Source organism: Salmo trutta, chromosome 12 (genome assembly GCF_901001165.1).
Source record: "Salmo trutta chromosome 12, fSalTru1.1, whole genome shotgun sequence".
NCBI classification, from domain to species: Eukaryota; Metazoa; Chordata; class Actinopteri; order Salmoniformes; family Salmonidae; genus Salmo; species Salmo trutta.
Window position 1 is genome coordinate 37,269,109 of NC_042968.1, and position 21,909 is coordinate 37,291,017.

Consider the following 21,909-nt stretch of genomic DNA (forward strand, 5'->3'; position numbering starts at 1 on the left):
TCCAGACCTCTGTTCAGGATAACGGTCTGTTATGAACGTCTTGGTAGTTCCAGACCTCTGTTGAGGATAGGGGTCTGTTATGAACGTCTTGGTAGTTCCAGACCTCTGTTCAGGATAACGGTCTGTTATGAACACCTTGGTAGTTCCAGACCTCTGTTCAGGATAGGGGTCTGTTATGAACGTCTTGGTAGTTCCAGACCTCTGTTCAGGATAGGGGTCTGTTATGAACACCTTGGTAGTTCCAGATCTCTGTTCAGGATAACGGTCTGTTATGAACGTCTTGGTAGTTCCAGACCTCTGTTCAGGATAGGGGTCTGTTATGAACGTCTTGGTAGTTCTAGACCTCTGTTCAGGATAGGGGTCTGTTATGAACGTCTTGGTAGTTCCAGACCTCTGTTCAGGATAGGGGTCTGTTATGAACATCTTGGTAGTTCCAGACCTCTGTTCAGGATAGGGGTCTGTTATGAACGTCTTGGTAGTTCCAGACCTCTGTTCAGGATAGGGGTCTGTTATGAACATCTTGGTAGTTCCAGACCTCTGTTCAGGATAACGGTATGTTATGAACACCTTGGTAGTTCCAGACCTCTGTTCAGGATAGGGGTCTGTTATGAACACCTTGGTAGTTCCAGACCTCTGTTCAGGATAGGGGTCTGGTATGAACACCTTGGTAGTTCCAGACCTCTGTTCAGGATAGGGGTCTGTTATGAAGACCTTGGTAGTTCCAGACCTCTGTTCAGGATAGGGGTCTGTTATGATGTTATGAACACCTTGGTAGTTCCAGACCTCTGTTCAGGATAGGGGTCTGTTATGAACATCTTGGTAGTTCCAGACCTCTGTTCAGGATAGGGGTCTGTTATGAACGTCTTGGTAGTTCCAGACCTCTGTTCAGGATAGGGGTCTGTTATGAACACCTTGGTAGTTCCAGACCTCTGTTCAGGATAACGGTCTGTTATGAACGTCTTGGTAGTTCCAGACCTCTGTTCAGGATAACGATCTGTTATGAACGTCTTGGTAGTTCCAGACCTCTGTTCAGGATAACGGTCTGTTATGAACGTCTTGGTAGTTCCAGACCTCTGTTCAGGATAACGGTCTGTTATGAACGTCTTGGTAGTTCCAGACCTTTGTTCAGGATAGGGGTCTGTTATGAACACCTTGGTAGTTCCAGACCTCTGTTCAGGATAGGGGTTTGTTATGAACGTCTTGGTAGTTCCAGACCTCTGTTCAGGATAGGGGTCTGTTATGAACACCTTGGTAGTTCCAGACCTCTGTTCAGGATAGGGGTCTGTTATGAACATCTTGGTAGTTCCAGACCTCTGTTCAGGATAACGGTCTGTTATGAACACCTTGGTAGTTCCAGACCTCTGTTCAGGATAGGGGTCTGTTATGAACGTCTTGGTAGTTCCAGACCTCTGTTCAGGATAGGGGTCTGTTATGAACACCTTGGTAGTTCCAGATCTCTGTTCAGGATAACGGTCTGTTATGAACGTCTTGGTAGTTCCAGACCTCTGTTCAGGATAGGGGTCTGTTATGAACGTCTTGGTAGTTCTAGACCTCTGTTCAGGATAGGGGTCTGTTATGAACGTCTTGGTAGTTCCAGACCTCTGTTCAGGATAGGGGTCTGTTATGAACATCTTGGTAGTTCCAGACCTCTGTTCAGGATAGGGGTCTGTTATGAACGTCTTGGTAGTTCCAGACCTCTGTTCAGGATAGGGGTCTGTTATGAACATCTTGGTAGTTCCAGACCTCTGTTCAGGATAACGGTATGTTATGAACACCTTGGTAGTTCCAGACCTCTGTTCAGGATAGGGGTCTGTTATGAACACCTTGGTAGTTCCAGACCTCTGTTCAGGATAGGGGTCTGGTATGAACACCTTGGTAGTTCCAGACCTCTGTTCAGGATAGGGGTCTGTTATGAAGACCTTGGTAGTTCCAGACCTCTGTTCAGGATAGGGGTCTGTTATGATGTTATGAACACCTTGGTAGTTCCAGACCTCTGTTCAGGATAGGGGTCTGTTATGAACATCTTGGTAGTTCCAGACCTCTGTTCAGGATAGGGGTCTGTTATGAACGTCTTGGTAGTTCCAGACCTCTGTTCAGGATAGGGGTCTGTTATGAACACCTTGGTAGTTCCAGACCTCTGTTCAGGATAACGGTCTGTTATGAACGTCTTGGTAGTTCCAGACCTCTGTTCAGGATAACGATCTGTTATGAACGTCTTGGTAGTTCCAGACCTCTGTTCAGGATAACGGTCTGTTATGAACGTCTTGGTAGTTCCAGACCTCTGTTCAGGATAACGGTCTGTTATGAACGTCTTGGTAGTTCCAGACCTCTGTTCAGGATAGGGGTCTGTTATGAACACCTTGGTAGTTCCAGACCTCTGTTCAGGATAGGGGTTTGTTATGAACGTCTTGGTAGTTCCAGACCTCTGTTCAGGATAGGGGTCTGTTATGAACACCTTGGTAGTTCCAGACCTCTGTTCAGGATAGGGGTCTGTTATGAACATCTTGGTAGTTCCAGACCTCTGTTCAGGATAACGGTCTGTTATGAACACCTTGGTAGTTCCAGACCTCTGTTCAGGATAGGGTTCTGTTATGAACACCTTGGTAGTTCCAGACCTCTGTTCAGGATAACGGTCTGTTATGAACACCTTGGTAGAGGAAGTGTCAAATAAGCCACAACAGACCATCAGAAACATAACCCTGGGCTTTGGTATCTACAGCCTGGGAGAGAGAAGGAAAAAGATGAGAAGAGATGGAGAGGGGGAAGAAATAGAGATCTCTGGAGAAGACAGGAGAGGAATGGGGGATTGGTGGCTAATGGTGAGGGAGGAATATAGTATTGTTATAGACTCAAGACACATTTTCAGTCAGGCTTTCTGATGTGTCTTCCACTGGTTTATTTGCATTGGACTGTTTTGTTACTGCTTTGTTTGGCCCTCGCCCCAAATCTAAAGGCCTTTTGTTACTGCTTTGTTTGTCCCTCGCCCCAAATCTAAAGGCCTACAGTTTCTTAGTAAACACCACCATTCTCTCAGTGGTATGGTGCAGGCCTACTTTGTGTGTGCGTGTGTGTGCAAACATTTGTGTGTGCTTGTGAGTTTGAGGGGCTGACAGCATTAATATGCCCATTACCCCCCTCCTCCTCACCCACAGGGCTCATTATCATCACTGGAGAGGGGCTGTTCCATAAAGACACTCATATGAGAGCCCTCTGAGAGCATGCCTGTACACACACACACACAGTGTGAATGATTAGGGACTTCTTTCAAACAGCAGGCTGTTAAACATAACTGCGAGGTGAGCGTACAAAGAAACATGTGAATACACCAAACAACCACACATGTTGTGTGGATCATCATATTAAACTACTTAGTATTTTCATATCGTGATGATTTAAATACTGACTCCAGACCTCAAATGATTTATTAAATCACAGAAAAACCAACCATTACAAAGTGTAATGTCTCTCTTTATGAAGACCCAGGAGGAGGTAGGACATTCAGATATCACTCCAGGGACTTATATTTACTCCTATTTCCATATTCCACAGTGGCAGGCAGCCTAGCAGTTAAGAGTGTTGGGCCAGTAGCCGAAAGGTCACTGGTTTGAATCCCTGAGCCGACTAGGTGAAAAATCTGTCGATATGTCCTTGACCAAGGCACTTATCCAGAACGATTTACAGGAGCAATTAGGGTTAAGTGTCTTAAGTGTCTAAAATATAAAAATAAAAAAATACAATTACTCAAAATTGGTCTGTAATGTCAGACATTCAAATGTATCCCTAAACTAATCTCTATTAATGGGTTACAACATGGGATTCCTAGAAATTGTTTACCTTTTAGTTATTTAATAAATATTCAGCATCAGCCAACTAGAATGGGATTATATACAAATTCACTGCTGGTCACAGATTCACCAAACTTGGAAAATGTCAAAGGAATGTAAATTAAAATACCAAGCACATACATAATCACCTAGCTACCACAATATGAAACTAGCCGCGTCACCTAGCTACCACAATATTAAACTAACAGCGTCACCTAGCTACTACAATATTAATCTAACCACGTCACCTAGCTACCACAATATTAAACTTACGGCGTCACCTAGCTACCACAATATTAATCTAACCACGTCACCTAGCTACCACAATATTAAACTAACGGCGTCACCTAGCTACCACAATATTAATCTAACCACGTCACCTAGCTACCACAATATTAAACTAACGGCGTCACCTAGCTACCACAATATTAATCTAACCACGTCACCTAGCTACCACAATATTAAACTAACCGCGTCACCTAGCTACCACAATATTAAACTAACGGCGTCACCTAGCTACCACAATATTAATCTAACCACGTCACCTAGCTACCACAATATTAAACTAACCACGTCACCTAGCTACCACAATATTAAACTAACGGCGTCACCTTGCTACCACAATATTAATCTAACCACGTCACCTAGCTACCACAATATTAAACTAACCGTGTCACCTAGCTACCACAATATTAATCTAACCACGTCACCTAGCTACCACAATATTAAACTAACCGTGTCACCTAGCTACCACAATATTAAACTAACCGCGTCACCTAGCTACTACAATATTAATCTAACCGCGTCACCTAGCTACCACAATATTAAACTAACGGCGTCACCTAGCTACCACAATATTAATCTAACCACGTCACCTAGCTACCACAATATTAATCTAACCACGTCACCTAGCTACCACAATATTAAACTAACCGTGTCACCTAGCTACCACAATATTAAACTAACGGCGTCACCTAGCTACTACAATATTAATCTAACCGCGTCACCTAGCTACCACAATATGAAACTAACGGCGTCACCTAGCTACCACAATATGAAACTAACGGCGTCACCTAGCTACCACAATATGAAACTAACGGCGTCACCTAGCTACCACAATATGAAACTAACGGCATCACCTAGCTACCACAATATGAAACTAACGGCGTCACCTAACTACCACAATATTAAACTAACGGCATCACCTAGCTACCACAATATTAAATTAACCACGTCACCTAGCTACCACAATATGAAACTAACTGTGTCACCTAGCTTCCACAATATTAAACTAAACCGCCACCTTGTGACACCTAGCTTCCACAATATGAAACTAAACCACCACCTCGAGACACCTAGCTTCCACAATATTAAACTAAACCACCACCTCGAGACACCTAGCTTCCACAATATTAAACTAAACCACCACCTCGAGACACCTAGCTTCCACAATATTAAACTAAACCACCACCTCGAGACACCTAGCTTCCACAATATTAAACTAAACCACCACCTCGAGACACCTAGCTTCCACAATATTAAACTAAACCACCACCTCGAGATACCTAGCTTCCACAATATTAAACTAAACCACCACCTTAAGATACCTAGCTTCCACAATATTAAACTAAACCACCACCTCGAGACACCTAGCTTCCACAATATTAAACTAAACCACCACCTCAAGATACCTAGCTTCCACAATATGAAATTAAACCACCACCTTAAGATACCTAGCTTCCACAATATGAAACTAAACCACCACCTCGAGACACCTAGCTTCCACAATATTAAACTAAACCACCACCTCGAGACACCTAGCTTCCACAATATTAAACTAAACCACCACCTCGAGACACCTAGCTTCCACAATATTAAACTAAACCACCACCTCGAGACACCTAGCTTCCACAATATTAAACTAAACCACCACCTTAAGATACCTAGCTTCCACAATATTAAACTAAACCACCACCTCGAGACACCTAGCTTCCACAATATTAAACTAAACCACCACCTCAAGATACCTAGCTTCCACAATATTAAACTAAACCACCACCTCGAGACACCTAGCTTCCACAATATTAAACTAAACCACCACCTCGAGACACCTAGCTTCCACAATATTAAACTAAACCACCACCTCGAGACACCTAGCTTCCACAATATTAAACTAAACCACCACCTCGAGACACCTAGCTTCCACAATATTAAACTAAACCACCACCTCGAGATACCTAGCTTCCACAATATTAAACTAAACCACCACCTTAAGATACCTAGCTTCCACAATATTAAACTAAACCACCACCTCGAGATACCTAGCTTCCACAATATTAAACTAAACCACCACCTCGAGATACCTAGCTTCCACAATATTAAACCTCCTCAAAGACATTCGGTGCCTTATCCCCATTCCAGAGTGCCTGGTAAGAAATGCTATCATACAAGATGACTTGTTATTCTATGGCGTTCCATAGAAGCTGCAACATGGCCCTCTATTAAAACAGAATGACAGCCTAACACACACAGTACACAGCCATCTCTAGTTCCTAATGAGCTTCATCACATTGGTCCCGCTCCACTTGTCATGCTAACGGACACATGTATCCACCCGTATATTCCACATGAGAGGACAGAGGGGACAGACCGTGCTGGGTGGCTTTCTCAGTTACATTGGAGAGTTCCACAGGAACAGCCAGGAGCAACTGTAGTCAGATTCACCCTATCCCTGCTAACAGTGTGTGTGTTTCAATTAGTCAGTGACAGTGTCAACAGAATACCCGTATGCCTCACGTTTTAACACTCAATACCCGTATGCCTCGCGTTTTAACACTCAATACCCGTATGCCTCGCGTTTTAACACTCAATACCCGTATGCCTCGCGTTTTAACACTCAATACCCGTATGCCTCGCGTTTTAACACTCAATACCCGTATGCCTCGCGTTTTAACACTCAATACCCGTATGCCTCGCGTTTTAACACTCAATACCCGTATGCCTCGCGTTTTAACACTCAATACCCGTATGCCTCGCGTTTTAACACTCAATACCCGTATGCCTCGCGTTTTAACACTCAATACCCGTATGCCTCGCGTTTTAACACTCAATACCCGTATGCCTCGCGTTTTAACACTCAATAACCGTATGCCTCGCGTTTTAACACTCACTCAGTCAAATAGACAGACGTACAAACATTAGTGGAGGCGTGCCAACGAACCGGCAAGCACGCACGCACACACGCACACACACACACACACACACACACACACACACACACACACACACACACACACACACACACACACTTCAGTGACCTGTAGTGGAAAATCAATTAGCAAGTCAGTGGCCCTGTGGACAGTTTGGCCTGTAGCCAAGCAGTAGCAGCCAGTAAGCTGGTTGGTCTGACACACAAGGACTGATATTTAACAGGTACACCTGTAGCTACAGGCTAAGGGTCTTAACAGGCCTCCAGTAGCTGTAATGGTGGGAAATGACAGGCTGTTTGAGTCATCCAAGACAATAGAATGACTTGTTAAGCTCTGATCCACAGCTGTGCTGAGTGCTCGCCTGTGTCAGAGAAATAGAAAGCGTGAGAGTGAGACTAAGAACAAGAGAGAAAGAAAATAGCGTGAGAGTGAGACTAAGAACAAGAGGAGAGAAAGAAAATAGTGTGAGAGTGAAAGAGGAGAGAAAGAAAATAGTGTGAGAGTGAGACTAAGAACAAGAGGAGAGAAAGAAAATAGTGTGAGAGTGAGACTAAGAACAAGAGGAGAGAAAGAAAATAGCGTGAGAGTGAGACTAACTGCTAGTGGTGTTTATACACCAGAGAGAGAGAGACAGTGAGACAGAGAGATAGACACAGAGACAGAGAGAAAGAGAGATAGACACAGAGACAGAGAGAAAGAGAGATAGACACAGAGACAGAGAGAAAGAGAGACAGAGAGAGACAGAGAGAGACACTGACAGAGAGACACACAGACAGACAGACAGACAGACAGACAGACAGACAGAGAGAGAGAAAGACAGACAGACAGACAGACAGAGAAAAAACTTAAAGCCTATTTTGTGTGTGGGATGTGAAAGGTGTTTAAATTGGTGTTTGTTTCTCTGTGTGTTTGTCCTGCTTCAAATGATACCCAATCTCTCCAGCTCTCTGCCAGACCGTGTTCATGACTGTACCCTTTCCCAGGCCCTAAACTCAAACAAGAGGTACCAATCCTACAACTGAGCTTAGCAGAGACCTATATGGAACAACTTGTAACAGCAGATATTCCTGTCTGGGTTGGCGCCCCCCCCTTGGGTTGTGCCGTGGCGGAGATCTTTGTGGGCTATACTCGGCCTTGTCTCAGGATGGTAAGTTGGTGGTTGAAGGTATCCCTCTAGTGGTGTGGGGGCTGTGCTTTAACAAAGTGGGTGGGGTTATATCCTGCCTGTTTGGCCCTGTCCGGGAGTATCATCGGATGGGGCCAGTGTCTCCTGACCCCTCCTGTCTCAGCCTCCAGTATTTATGCTGCAGTAGTTTATGCGTCAGGGGGCTAGGGTCAGTCTGTTATATCTGGAGTATTTCTCCTGTCTTATCCGGTGTCCTGTGTGAATTTAAGTATGCTCTCTCTAACTCTCTCTTTATCTCTCTCGGAGGACCTGAGCCCTAGGACCATGCCTCAGGACTACCTGGCATAATGACTCCTTGCTGTCCCCAGTCCACCTGGCCGTGCTGCTGCTCCAGTTTCAACTGTTCTGCCTGCGGCTATGGAACCCTGACCTGTTCACCGGACGTGCTACCTGTCCCAGACCTGACGTTTTCAACTCTCTAGAGATGGCAGGAGCGGTAGAGATACTCTCATTGATTGGCTATGAAAAGCCAACTGCCATTTACTCCTGAGGTGCTGACCTGTTGCACCCTCGACAACTACTGTGATTATTATTTGACCATGCTGGTCATTTATGAACATTTGAACATCTTGGCCATGTTCTGTTATAATCTCCACCCGGCACAGCCAGAAGAGGACTGGCCACCCCTCATAGCCTGGTTCCTCTCTAGGTTTCGGCCTTTCTAGGGAGTTTTTCCTAGTCACCGTGCTTCTACACCTGCATTGCTTGCTGTTTGGGGTTTTAGGCTGGGTTTCTGTACAGCACTTTGAGATACCAGCTGATGTAAGAAGGGCTTTATAAATTAATTTAATTTGAGAAAAACCTTGGCTTAACTTCTTATACAGAGAAAAAAAAGGTACATTGAAAAAAAGATGTGGGTCATCATAGAATTACAAACTAGACAAGAATGGTAAAATGTGTTTCTTTTTCTAAAACATTAATATACACAAGGGAGTACATTTGGCATGGTACAAGAGGAAGTGATCTAACAGGAAGTCCTATCTTACAACGTGAACAATAGTGTGAATATGAGAAGCAGCTTTGAGGTAACGGAGGACACACATACAGTACTCTGTAACCCCTCTTCTCCTGCGTTTCAAGTCATTTTACATCACTCTAAAACTCCCATTTCCATAACAATGAAAAGGCAAAAATTACATTTTCATCATGACAATAGCCTGGTTATTTTGCATGTAACTCATATTACATTTTTACACAGGCAGGCCTTAAGTGTATAAAAACAAACAAGCGAACAAAGCAAAAGTAAATAAAATGAATGTTTTCACAGACTGTATTGGGAAAAGATGCGTGCAAAGAGCATATCATTAAGATGGGTGTTAGTAAGAGATCCTAAAACATTTTACAACAGAAAGCTCGCAAAATCCAAGAGCACTTGAAAAAATATGTCATTTATAAAATAGTCTTTACTGGCCAGCAAAACAACATCTGTGTCCACTGTATAAAAACAAAGTGTGTAGTGATATCTGACAAGTTAAACAAGTAGGCAGCCTTCATAAACACCCATTGACCTCTGTCTAACTATTATACCTCCCAGGCTTCTTCGCCTCCAAGTTAAATGACTAAATAAATAGAATTTGAGTACGTATTCTAGGCTGTGCTTTGTTTTCACATTGGAACCACAATCAAATCAAATATTCCTGACGATCAACCCTATGTTCTCATCTCCGCTAAAATCATGTAAGGCTTAAAGAAAAGACAATATAAGGGAAATGATCAAACGGTCAAAGATGGTCATGTGATGATGGCTGTGTATAGAGATGTAAAAGGGAGCTAAGCCAGATGAGAGTCTGGCTGATAAGGAACGTCAACGGCAGTCGCACAGAGGTTGGGTGTGGTCAATCTCTGTTCCTAAATGTCAGAAACAGGACCAAACCCGGTCCAGCCGCTCAGGAGGACCTCGTCCGTCATTGGTAGGAACAGACCATTCCTTGGCCCCTCCCCTCGGGGGCGGGGGGGGGGGGGGGGTACTGCAGTGTTGGAACTATGTTTGTGTTCAACTGGTGACATTTAGCAGGATAAGGCTGAGGACCAGACAAGTTTGTGGTCGAGGTTGACGATGCTCAGTTGAGGTCCGACCGACCTGCCACAAACACAACTACACTACAGTAAACTGCTCAGAGTTCATCATGGTTCTTGGTCAGGTCTTCTCCATAGTTGGTGGCCTGACTTCCTACAAACATGTTCCAGTTCTCCAGGATCTCCTCCTTGGTCAGCATTGTGTCCTGAGGAGAGAGAACCCAGTCAGGTTTACATAGTTCTTTAGTAGTAGGATATCTTATAGACTAACACTTGAATTTCAATTCCTCCATTTTGACAGCTAAGACATGATAAAAAAGTATGAACTCAGGCTCTTTATCCTACATAATATTACCAGCCAGAAAATTGGTAAAGAGGAGTGAAAACTTAAACAATCGTTGGGAATCATATTGGTCTGACTCGTAGACTAGGACATAGGATCAGTACCCTGTCCTGGTCTGACTCGTAGACTAGGTTATAGGATCAGTACCCTGTCCTGGTCTGACTCGTAGACTAGGTTATAGGATCAGTACCCTGTCCTGGTCTGACTCGTAGACTAGGTTATAGGATCAGTACCTTGTCCTGGTCTGACTCGTAGACTAGGATATAGGATCAGTACCCTGTCCTGGTCTGGCTCGTAGACTAGGTTATAGGATCAGTACCTTGTCCTGGTCTGATTCGTAGACTAGGTTATAGGATCAGTACCTTGTCCTGGTCTGACTCGTAGACTAGGTTATAGGATCAGTACCCTGTCCTGGTCTGATTCGTAGACTAGGTTATAGGATCAGTACCCTGTCCTGGTCTGATTCGTAGACTAGGTTATAGGATCAGTACCCTGTCCTGGTCTGACTCGTAGACTAGGTTATAGGATCAGTACCTTGTCCTGGTCTGATTTGTAGACTAGGTTATAGGATCAGTACCCTGTCCTGGTTTGACTCGTAGACTAGGTTATAGGATCAGTACCTTGTCCTGGTCTGATTCGTAGACTAGGTTATAGGATCAGTACTCTGTCCTGGTTTGACTCGTAGACTAGGTTATAGGATCAGTACCTTGTCCTGGTCTGATTCGTAGACTAGGTTATAGGATCAGTACCTTGTCCTGGTCTGATTCGTAGACTAGGATATAGGATCAGTACCCTGTCCTGGTCTGATTCGTAGACTAGGTTATAGGATCAGTACCTTGTCCTGGTCTGATTCGTAGACTAGGTTATAGGATCAGTACCTTGTCCTGGTCTGATTCGTAGACTAGGTTATAGGATCAGTACCTTGTCCTGGTCTGATTCGTAGACCAGGTGTCGGGCCTCTGCCATGGCGTGATCGTAGTCCTGGGGCAGGATCCAGTGGCGAATCTCTGCCACGTCCATCTTTCCGTCCTTGTTCAGGTCCCTGAAGTCAGAGAACTGGTCCCGCTCCGTTCTGACCCAGTCTGGTTCTGGACCGCCCTCCTCATGGGAAAACATGTCCGCTGCAATGACACAGGAACATATAGGATGACATACTCAAAGAAGGTCAAAAAGCGAACACTTTGTTTAAAAGTATGCTTATAAACCGTAACTAAATAGTTTGTTAACCATTAGTAAAAATGTTGTAAATCATTGTTCGTTCATGTGCTCATTTGCATTCCCTGTATAAGCCATTTACTATAAGGACCTGTAATCAAAACTCTATAGAACTAATGGTTACCAAGCAAGCTATGTAATGTTTCTAAGCAGTTTCTAAGTGGATATTCCTTCAAAAACGCAACCAAAAATAAACAGTGAAATCCTAGAATAGGCAGACGGAGACTAAGTCAGCAGACTGCAGCGTCATAGCAGAGCTTTCCCAAAGCAACCAACAAACAGGCCTTTGATTCCTAATCAGGTCACAGAGCTCATGGGGTTGCCTACATCTTGTGTTAGGAACTCTTCCTCTAGACTAGAAGACCCAGGAGGATACTAACACCAAACCTTGTAAACACTTCCAATATACCATAAGAACATGATATAGTTTGTGGAGAAAATAATTACAAATTGGTTAAAAATAGTTTTGCATTAAAATGAGGGTAGACCTGTCCTCGTGTGTAAAAAAAAAGGAAATTCCGCTGAAAAAGGAGAGAGAAAAATGAAGAAAACAAAATAATGAAGTGAGTGAAAATGACCTGTAACCGGTGTTCATGAAGGGTTAGTCTTCTGATGCAGTGTCAACCCCAGTCATGCCTCCCCAACTCACCAATATACTCATCCTCGTCCACATGTCCGTCTCCATTCTTATCAATGTCCTCCAGGGTCTCCTGCACACAGGCAATGATGTCATAAAAGGGGGACACAGAGGTCAACAGCAGTGGGACTCTCACTACTGACAGTAATAAAAGATAAAACACACAGCCCCAGGCAGTATGAGTCGAGGTACGGGGCTCTGCTTACAGATGGGCTGGCAGAGAGACACTACGATTACAGAGCCACTGCTGATGATCAGCTAACTGCCTGGATTGGAGACGATGTCGGTTTTCAGAGATGAGATTTTAGCCACTTCTTTAAGAGCAATCTATGGTTGCTTTACTTGTGTAATTTTAGATATATCTAACCATCTGTTTATCTGGAGGAATGGATTGTAGATACAGTGCATTAGGAAAGTATTCAGACCCCTTGACTTTTTCCACATTGTTACTTTACAGCCTTATTCTAAAATGGACTAAATAGTTGTTTCCCCCCCACAACCAATCTACACGCAATAACCCATAATGACAAACCAAAAACAAGTTTTTAGAAATTTTAGCAAATGTATAAAAAAAACGAAACAAAAAAATAACAGAAATATTACATTTACATAAGTATTCAGACCATTTACTCAGTACTTGGTTGAAGCACCTTTGGCAGCGATTACAGCCTCAAGTCTTCTTGGGTATGACGCTACAAGCTTGGCACACCTGTATTTGGGGAGTTTCTCCCACTCTTCTCTGCAGATCCTCTCAAGCTCTGTCAGGTTGGATGGGGAGCGTCGCTGCACAGCTATTTTCAGGTCTCTCAAGAGATGTTCGATCGGGTTCAAGTCCGGGCTCTGGCTGGGCCACTCAAGAACATTGAGACTTGTCCCAAAGCAACTCCTGTGTTGTCTTGGCTGTGTGCTTCGGATCGTTGTCCTGTTGGAAGGTGAACCCTCGACCCAGTGAGGTCCGCTCTGGAGCAGGTTTTCGTCAAGAATCTCTCTGTATTTTGCTCCGTTCATCTTTCCTTCGATCCTGGCTAGTCTCCCAGTCCCTGCCGCTGAAAAACATCCCCACAGCATGATGCTGCCACCACCGAGCTTCACCGTAGGGATGGTACCAGGATTCCTCCAGACGTGACACTTGGCATTCAGGCCAAAGAGTTCAATCTCCAAGCAGGCTGTCATGTGCCTTTTACTGAGGAGTGGCTTCCGTTGGTGGAGTGCTGCAGAGATGGTAGTCCTTCTGGAAGGTTCTCCCATCTCCAAAGAGGAACTTTGGAGCTCTGTCAGAGTGACCATTGGGTTCTTGGTCACCTCCCTGACCAAGGCCATTCTCCCCTGATTGCTCATTTTGGCTGGGTGGCCAGCTCTAGGAAGAGTCTTAGTGGTTCCAAACTTCTTCCATTTAAGAATGATGGAGGACACTGTGTTCTTGGGGATCTTCAATGCTGCTGACATTTTTTGGTACCCTTCCCCAGATCTGTACCTCGACACAATCCTGTCTCGGAGCGCTACGGGCAATTCCTTCCACCTCATGGCTTGGTTTTTGCTCTGATATGCACTGTCAACTGTGGGACCTTATATAGACGTGTGTGTGCGCGCCTTTCCAAATCATGTTCAAATCAATTGAATTTACCCCAGGTGGACTCCATTCAAGTTGTAGAAACATCTCAAGGATGATCAATGGAAACAGGATGCACCTGAGCTCAATTTCAAGTCTTATAGCAAAGGTTCTGAATGCTTACGTAAATAAGGAATCTGTTTTTTGTTTTTTTTAATATACATTTGCTAAAATTTCTAAAAACCTATTTTTGCTTTGTCATTATGGTTTATTAGGTATAGATTGATGAGGAACCTTTTTTATTGAATCCATTTTAGAATAAGGCTGTAACGTAACAAAATGTGGAAAACGTAGAGGTCTGAATACTTTCTGAATGCATTGTATGATGTAGATGATGTTAAAGTTGTGTGTCATCCCTATACAGTCTCTTAGGTATGGTTACAGAGCCTCAACTCATCTTGTCAACACTGCACAATCGTTGTGTTCCCTCGTTTGGGATTTAACTTATGACTGTTTCTCTAAGGTTGTAGCAGTTGTTAAGAGAGAGGATATGTCATGACTGCCTCTCTAAGGTTATAGCAGTTGTTAAGAGAGAGGATATGTCATGACTGTTTCTCTAAGGTTATAGCAGTTGTTAAGAGAGAGGATATGTCATGACTGTTTCTCTAAGGTTATAGCAGTTGTTAAGAGAGAGGATATGTCATGACTGTCTCTAAGGTTATAGCAGTTGTTAAGAGAGAGGATATGTCATGACTGTCTCTAAGGTTATAGCAGTTGTTAAGAGAGAGGATATGTCATGACTGTTTCTCTAAGGTTATAGCAGTTGTTAAGAGAGAGGATGTCATGACTGTCTCTAAGGTTATAGCAGTTGTTAAGAGAGAGGATATGTCATGACTGCCTCCCAAATGCCCCGTTTACATCATGATGCATTTCATTACTCCGTACGTCATCTTCACCGAGTCTTTCCCCGCTACTGAACGGACCAGTGTAGTGTTTTGTAAGGCAAGATGGAGGACACCCTCTCTCCTCAGAGATAGCATTTATTTTGGGATATTGCAAAATATGACATTTTATTCAAGACAGGATAAATATATTGTTTCAGGTGATAAAACATGTTTTGTTACTTTTTCCTCAACTTGTTTCTCTAACTTTATAGCAAGTCAAGCAAGCCAAGAGTGTTTATGGGTAATGTGAACGAGGCTTAAGGTTGTAACTTTAGCAGTTGTTATTTAGAGCAGTATGTCATCACTACCTCAAAATGCAGTCACCCCCCTTACCAGCCAACATAGCTTCACACAAAAACACACCATGTTTCAAGCAGGTTATAAATGCCCCTGCTGAAGCCTACTGAAAGATTAAAGACCACTTACCCTGGGGAGTGGATGACTAATAATAAACAACATGTGTTATTAAAAATATAGAACATAATGAATATAGACCTCTCCATAGCAGGACTCATCCAGGATATCTCCTCTACAACACCAGTAGTATAGGGGTTCATCTCCTCTACAACACCAGTAGTATAGGGGTTCATCTCCTCCACAACACCAGTAGTATAGGGGTTCATCTCCTCCACAACACCAGTAGTATAGGGGTTCATCTCCTCCACAACACCAGTAGTATAGGGGTTCATCTCCTCCACAACACCAGTAGTATAGGGGTTCATCTCCTCTACAACACCAGTAGTATAGGGGTTCATCTCCTCTACAACACCAGTAGTATAGGGGTTCATCTCCTCTACAACACCAGTAGTATAGGGGTTCATCTCCTCTACAACACCAGTAGTATAGGGGTTCATCTCCTCTACAACACCAGTAGTATAGGGGTTCATCTCCTCTACAACACCAGTAGTATAGGGGTTCATCTCCTCCACAACACCAGTAGTATAGGGGTTCATCTCCTCCACAACACCAGTAGTATAGGGGTTCATCTCCTCCACAACACCAGTAGTATAGGGGTTCATCTCCTCTACAACACCAGTAGTATAGGGGTTCATCTCCTCTACAACACCAGTAGTATAGGGGTTCATCTCCTCTACAACACCAGTAGTATAGGGGTTCATCTCCTCTACAACACCAGTAGTATAGGGGTTCATCTCCTCTACAACACCAGTAGTATAGGGGTTCATCTCCTCCACAACACCAGTAGTATAGGGGTTCATCTCCTCCACAACACCAGTAGTATAGGGGTCCATCTCCTCCACAACACCAGTAGTATAGGGGTTCATCTCCTCTACAACACCAGTAGTATAGGGGTTCATCTCCTCCACAACACCAGTAGTATAGGGGTTCATCTCCTCTACAACACCAGTAGTATAGGGGTCCATCTCCTCTACAACACCAGTAGTATAGGGGTTCATCTCCTCTACAACACCAGTAGTATAGGGGTTCACCTCCTCCACAACACCAGTAGTATAGGGGTCCATCTCCTCTACAACACCAGTAGTATAGGGGTTCACCTCCTCCACAACACCAGTAGTATAGGGGTTCACCTCCTCCACAACACCAGTAGTATAGGGGTTCATCTCCTCTACAACACCAGTAGTATAGGGGTTCATCTCCTCCACAACACCAGTAGTATAGGGGTTCATCTCCTCCACAACACCAGTAGTATAGGGGTTCATCTCCTCTACAACACCAGTAGTATAGGGGTTCATCTCCTCTACAACACCAGTAGTATAGGGTCCATCTCCTCCACAACACCAGTAGTATAGGGGTCCATCTCCTCCACAACACCAGTAGTATAGGGGTCCATCTCCTCCACAACACCAGTAGTATAGGGGTTCATCTCCTCCACAACACCAGTAGTATAGGGGTTCATCTCCTCCACAACACCAGTAGTATAGGGGTTCATCTCCTCCACAACACCAGTAGTATAGGGGTTCATCTCCTCTACAACACCAGTAGTATAGGGGTTCATCTCCTCCACAACACCAGTAGTATAGGGGTTCATCTCCTCCACAACACCAGTAGTATAGGGGTTCATCTCCTCCACAACACCAGTAGTATAGGGGTTCATCTCCTCTACAACACCAGTAGTATAGGGGTTCATCTCCTCTACAACACCAGTAGTATAGGGGTCCATCTTCTCCACAACACCAGTAGTATAGGGGTCCATCTCCTCCACAACACCAGTAGTATAGGGGTCCATCTCCTCTACAACACCAGTAGTATAGGGGTTCACCTCCTCCACAACACCAGTAGTATAGGGGTTCACCTCCTCCACAACACCAGTAGTATAGGGGTCCATCTTCTCCACAACACCAGTAGTATAGGGGTCCATCTCCTCCACAACACCAGTAGTATAGGGGTCCATCTCCTCCACAACACCAGTAGTATAGGGGTTCATCTCCTCCACAACACCCGAGTATAGGGGTTCATCTCCTCCACATCACCAGTAGTATAGGGGTTCATCTTCTCCACAACACCAGTAGTATAGGGGTCCATCTCCTCCACAACACCAGTAGTATAGGGGTCCATCTCCTCCACAACACCAGTAGTATAGGGGTTCATCTCCTCCACAACACCCGAGTATAGGGGTTCATCTCCTCCACATCACCAGTAGTATAGGGGTTCATCTCCTCCACAACACCAGTAGTATAGGGGTTCATCTCCTCCACAACACCAGTAGTATAGGGGTTCATCTCCTCCACAACACCAGTAGTATAGGGGTCCATCTCCTCTACAACACCAGTAGTATAGGGGTTCATCTCCTCTACAACACCAGTAGTATAGGGGTTCATCTCCTCTACAACACTTGAGTGTTATAGGGGTTATGGGCCCACTATGGTAGGGAGGAGGCACCTCAAATTACCCAATAATAACAACATGGATGTGACTTAACGTCATGGGTCTTCCTCTGAATGACTGCTCCTATTGACTACACCACAAGGTGTGATCACCACAATCAATGAAGACAACACTGCCCAAGCAGCAACCCAGAAACTTTTCTGAAAAATGAACCATCAATAATTAACTCAGTCAAATGGGTATTACAGTTTTTATGAAGACAGAAGCCTAGTGCATTAGTTTCTCCATGTTTGCCATGCGACTGTTCAGCGCTGTCAGTTTTATATTTAAGTGGCATGGGTCGGTTTGTCCCACTAGACCTGTTCCAAAAAATCTACACATTTTTTCCAGGCTGAGTAAAGTGTCATTAGAGAGCGGGATCTGAACCAGAGCACTCCTAGTGGGACATCATCAGACAGAAACACATTTCACACAAACTCTCATCTGTTCCAAGAATTACAAAACATTTTCGGAAAGCCAGTCAAGTCATCTATAGAGTACGATGAGGAGTTTTCAATACAGCTTTAAACTCTTCACATAACTCAGGTTTTAAAGCTGCTTCTCAAATACACCCCTGATTTACTACGTTTCACTTAAACTTAATCCAGAAGAAGTTATCAGAGGTTCTCAAATCAGTTTTCTAGGCTGCTGTGGAGTTTGCGGTTTGTCTATCTACTGCTACACTACCATAACCCAAGTGAGAGTTTCTGCATTAGCCAACTCATTTCTGCTAACTCAGCAATAACAGGCTGGCATCCAGGCCAACATCCAGGCCAACACTAGACATTTCAGTGCAGAATGGAACACTAACCAGGACCACGATGTCCTTCATGTGGTCAAACTCCTCTGGGTGGAGGAAGGAGGTGAACTCTTCTCTATCAGCTGCCAGGTCTCCATCCAGATCAGCTGTTTGAAATCTCCTCTCGTCCCTGGGCAGCATCTTCTTAAAGCTGAACTGGTCTGTGGCCTCTTCAAACTCCTCTGGGTTAGCTTGGAGGAAAGACAAACAACTGGTTGGTGTTCAAACAACTGTAGTAGAGCTGCTGGCTTAAATAACTAGGTAGGTCATGAATCTGGCTTAAATAACTAGGTAGGTCATGAATCTGGATGGAAGGTGTGATATTGTTAGCTATCAGACATGAGAGAGGAGAGAGGGGCCATGGGTCGGCCAAGCAGAGAGGAGAGAGGGGCCATGGGTCGGCCAAGCAGAGAGGAGAGAGGGGCCATGGGTCGGCCAAGCAGAGAGGAGAGAGGGGCCATGGGTCGGCCAAGCAGAGAGGAGAGAGGGGCCATGGGTCGGCCAAACAGAGAGGAGAGAGGGGCCATGGGTCGGCCAAGCAGAGAGGAGAGAGGGGCCATGGGTCGGCCAAACAGAGAGGAGAGAGGGGCCATGGGTCGGCCAAGCAGAGAGGAGAGAGGGGCCATGGGTCGGTCAAGCAGAGAGGAGAGAGGGGCCATGGGTCGGACAACCAGAGAGGAGAGAGGTGAGGATTTGCTTGAATCCTCAGTCATATCATATCTGACAGAACATGTCATAAGCAGGTCATATCATATCTGACAGAACATGTCATAAGCAGGTCATACCATATCTGACAGAACATGTCATAAGCAGGTCATATCATATCTGACAGAACATGTCATCAGCAGGTCATAACATATCTGACAGAACATGTCATCAGCAGGTCATAACATATCTGACAGAACATGTCATAAGCAGGTCATATCATATCTGACAGAACATGTCATAAGCAGGTCATACCATATCTGACAGAACATGTCATAAGCAGGTCATATCATATCTGACAGAACATGTCATAAGCAGGTCATACCATATCTGACAGAACATGTCATAAGCAGGTCATATCATATCTTACATAGGTAGTAGCCATAGGTAGCCTGCTTGTACTCATCCCACGAGATCTTGTTGTCTTTGTTGAGGTCGTAATCCGTCCACACCTTGGCCACGTTCTCGTAGACGTAACGCTTCTGCACCCGCTTGATCCAGGCCTTCAGTTCAGCGATGGTGACATAGCCATCTCCATCACTGTCTATCCGGTCCACTATCTTACTGTGGGATACAGAGGACACAAACAGTACTATAGTCTATCATTCATTTCCTTTCATTATAATGCATAGCCATACATAGATGCAGTTTAATATAACGGGCTATATATTTCCTTTAGAAAAAGAAACAGAGACATGAGTTGATGTCTTCAGTGACATAAGTAAGCAGTTATTCTAGCAACACAACACTATCAGTTTATACATACTGTCAGCCAGCCATGAGAGAATAAAAACCTATTGAGTTACATGTTTGCTTTGGGAGGAACTTGTGCCTAAATAATATTGAGTCTGTTCTATTTAGGAAGTTAGTTTTCCACCAACTAGAGTAAACGGATTTATATCTATCTTGGTTGCCACGTTGTGATGTTAAGAGGGTCCTCCCACTCAACGCCATTCAGGAAAGGGAATTCTCTGGGAGAAGCCCAACCACACAACCTACGCCCATCTCAGCCAACGTGTGTAACATAGAGCCAACATGTCATCTGAGCAGTGGTAAAGATGAAACGGAAGCACAGGAAGCAGGACAGGTCTCTCTATGAAAGAGCACACCGAGACAGCGCAGTTAACACGTTCCAACACACATTTAAAACCCCCGAACAACATTCTGTCCGTGGATCTCAACTTTATCCAACTCTCTCAACACCACAAAACTTCCTCTTGCTTCTTTAATGCATTATCCATAATTAAGAACTACACTCTGCAATTATAATATGACCGGGGAATGTGTGCGAGCGAATAGCACTCGCTCTACATTTAAAAGCGTAATAATGCACCGTTATATCATGCGGGTCTGCTGCCATGCAAATGTCTCAGGCACCACTTGGGCGAGTTGTGAAATTTTAATAACCCAAAGCCAAGAGAACACGAACTACATTAACAGGAATATGCGACTATTGTGACCCACTAAGAAGACCCATATCTTTGGAGATGTGTGACAATAGCCCACATTACGCACAAGAGGTTGGTTGCGTCACCATCGCCTGCTCTCCAGATATAGACCCTCGCGACGCAATGACACCAACGTCAAGCGTTATCAGACAATCATGGAACTGAGGAGAACCGAATAAACTGTCGTCTTTCAACTACTTTTGAACTTTAGTGACCCTGCATTGTATCACGTGTATCTCTAGTCTTATCAGGGGAACCTTACCCAAGTCTGTCTTTGCTCTCCTCCGGGGTAAGCTGGTCGAAGGTAGTAGCGTCCTCCTTTCCCAGAAAGGCCTCATGATCGAATTGGAAGCTCTGGTTGTCTTCGTTGGCTTGCTTAATGAGTTCTAACGGGTCGTGGTGGACGCGCTCTTTTCTTAGCGTCGGTTTACCGAGCACTACACAAGAGCAGAGGAGCAGGACGCACACGTAGCTGTACACGTCCATCAGTAGGGTGTTTGAGGACAGATCAGCTGTTGCGGAGTGAGCCGTATTTAGCCCGCTGCTACAAATGTAGCCAATTTGTTACAAGTCTGCTGAGAGGAAATGAAACAACAGCGCAAGCTGGCTACTTTCTTACTTTGAGGAGCGCAACAATGTTGCTGAAACGCGACATCCAAGCATCAAGTCTTGCACTAAAGTCTATGTGCATTTAAATACATTACACGGGTCACTTCAGACCAGTACAGCCCGCCCCAGGTCGTATTTTCGTTTCAAACGTGCCCGGCTGGTTACCACGGGACACCACAGAGCTCAACCTAGCAAGGTTGCTTCCTACTTCACGTACAACCATTCACATATTCGCTTTCAGCGCTGGGTCAGCCTCACTCATTGTTAGTGTCTCTGCCATTGGTCCACGGGCTGTCTGTAACACGACATGACTATGGGCGCCACGTTGCAAGATGACACGTAAACACTGCCGTAGAACTCTCACGCATTTTTTGAGGGGCTGCCAAAAATAGTTGTGCCCCTCCTTAATCACTTTGTTGTCTCCCTGTTTTACTGATATGGGTATGTTTGTGTTCTCTCTCACTCTCTCAATTTTCAATTGAATTCAATTGTATCTGTGTGTGTGTGTGTGTGTGTGTGTGTGTGTGTTTTCAGAATATATTAGACTATTGATTTAACATAACAAATGCACAAACAGCAGA

The 21,909-nt window shown here is 44.5% G+C and overlaps 1 protein-coding gene and 1 long non-coding RNA gene across 3 annotated transcripts; one reads left to right on the forward strand and one right to left on the reverse strand.

The window, feature by feature from the left end:
• Positions 1-8,984: 8,984 nt before the first annotated feature.
• Positions 8,985-21,519, reverse strand: LOC115203487 (reticulocalbin-1). The gene is made up of 6 exons (XM_029768189.1): positions 20,982-21,519; positions 19,642-19,835; positions 18,579-18,757; positions 12,443-12,503; positions 11,500-11,699; positions 8,985-10,441 (listed from the first exon to the last, which is right to left on the reverse strand). The coding sequence occupies exons 1-6, from the start codon at positions 21,203-21,205 to the stop codon at positions 10,334-10,336; spliced, it is 966 nt and encodes a 321-aa protein (XP_029624049.1). The 5' UTR covers positions 21,206-21,519; the 3' UTR covers positions 8,985-10,333.
• On the forward strand, positions 14,430-14,930 carry LOC115203488 (uncharacterized). 2 transcript variants are annotated; one of them, XR_003880178.1, is made up of 3 exons: positions 14,430-14,502; positions 14,552-14,649; positions 14,838-14,930. It is a non-coding gene; the product is annotated as an uncharacterized LOC115203488 (long non-coding RNA). The 2 variants fall into 2 exon arrangements; XR_003880179.1 differs by having other exon boundaries at positions 14,601-14,649.
• Positions 21,520-21,909: the final 390 nt, after the last annotated feature.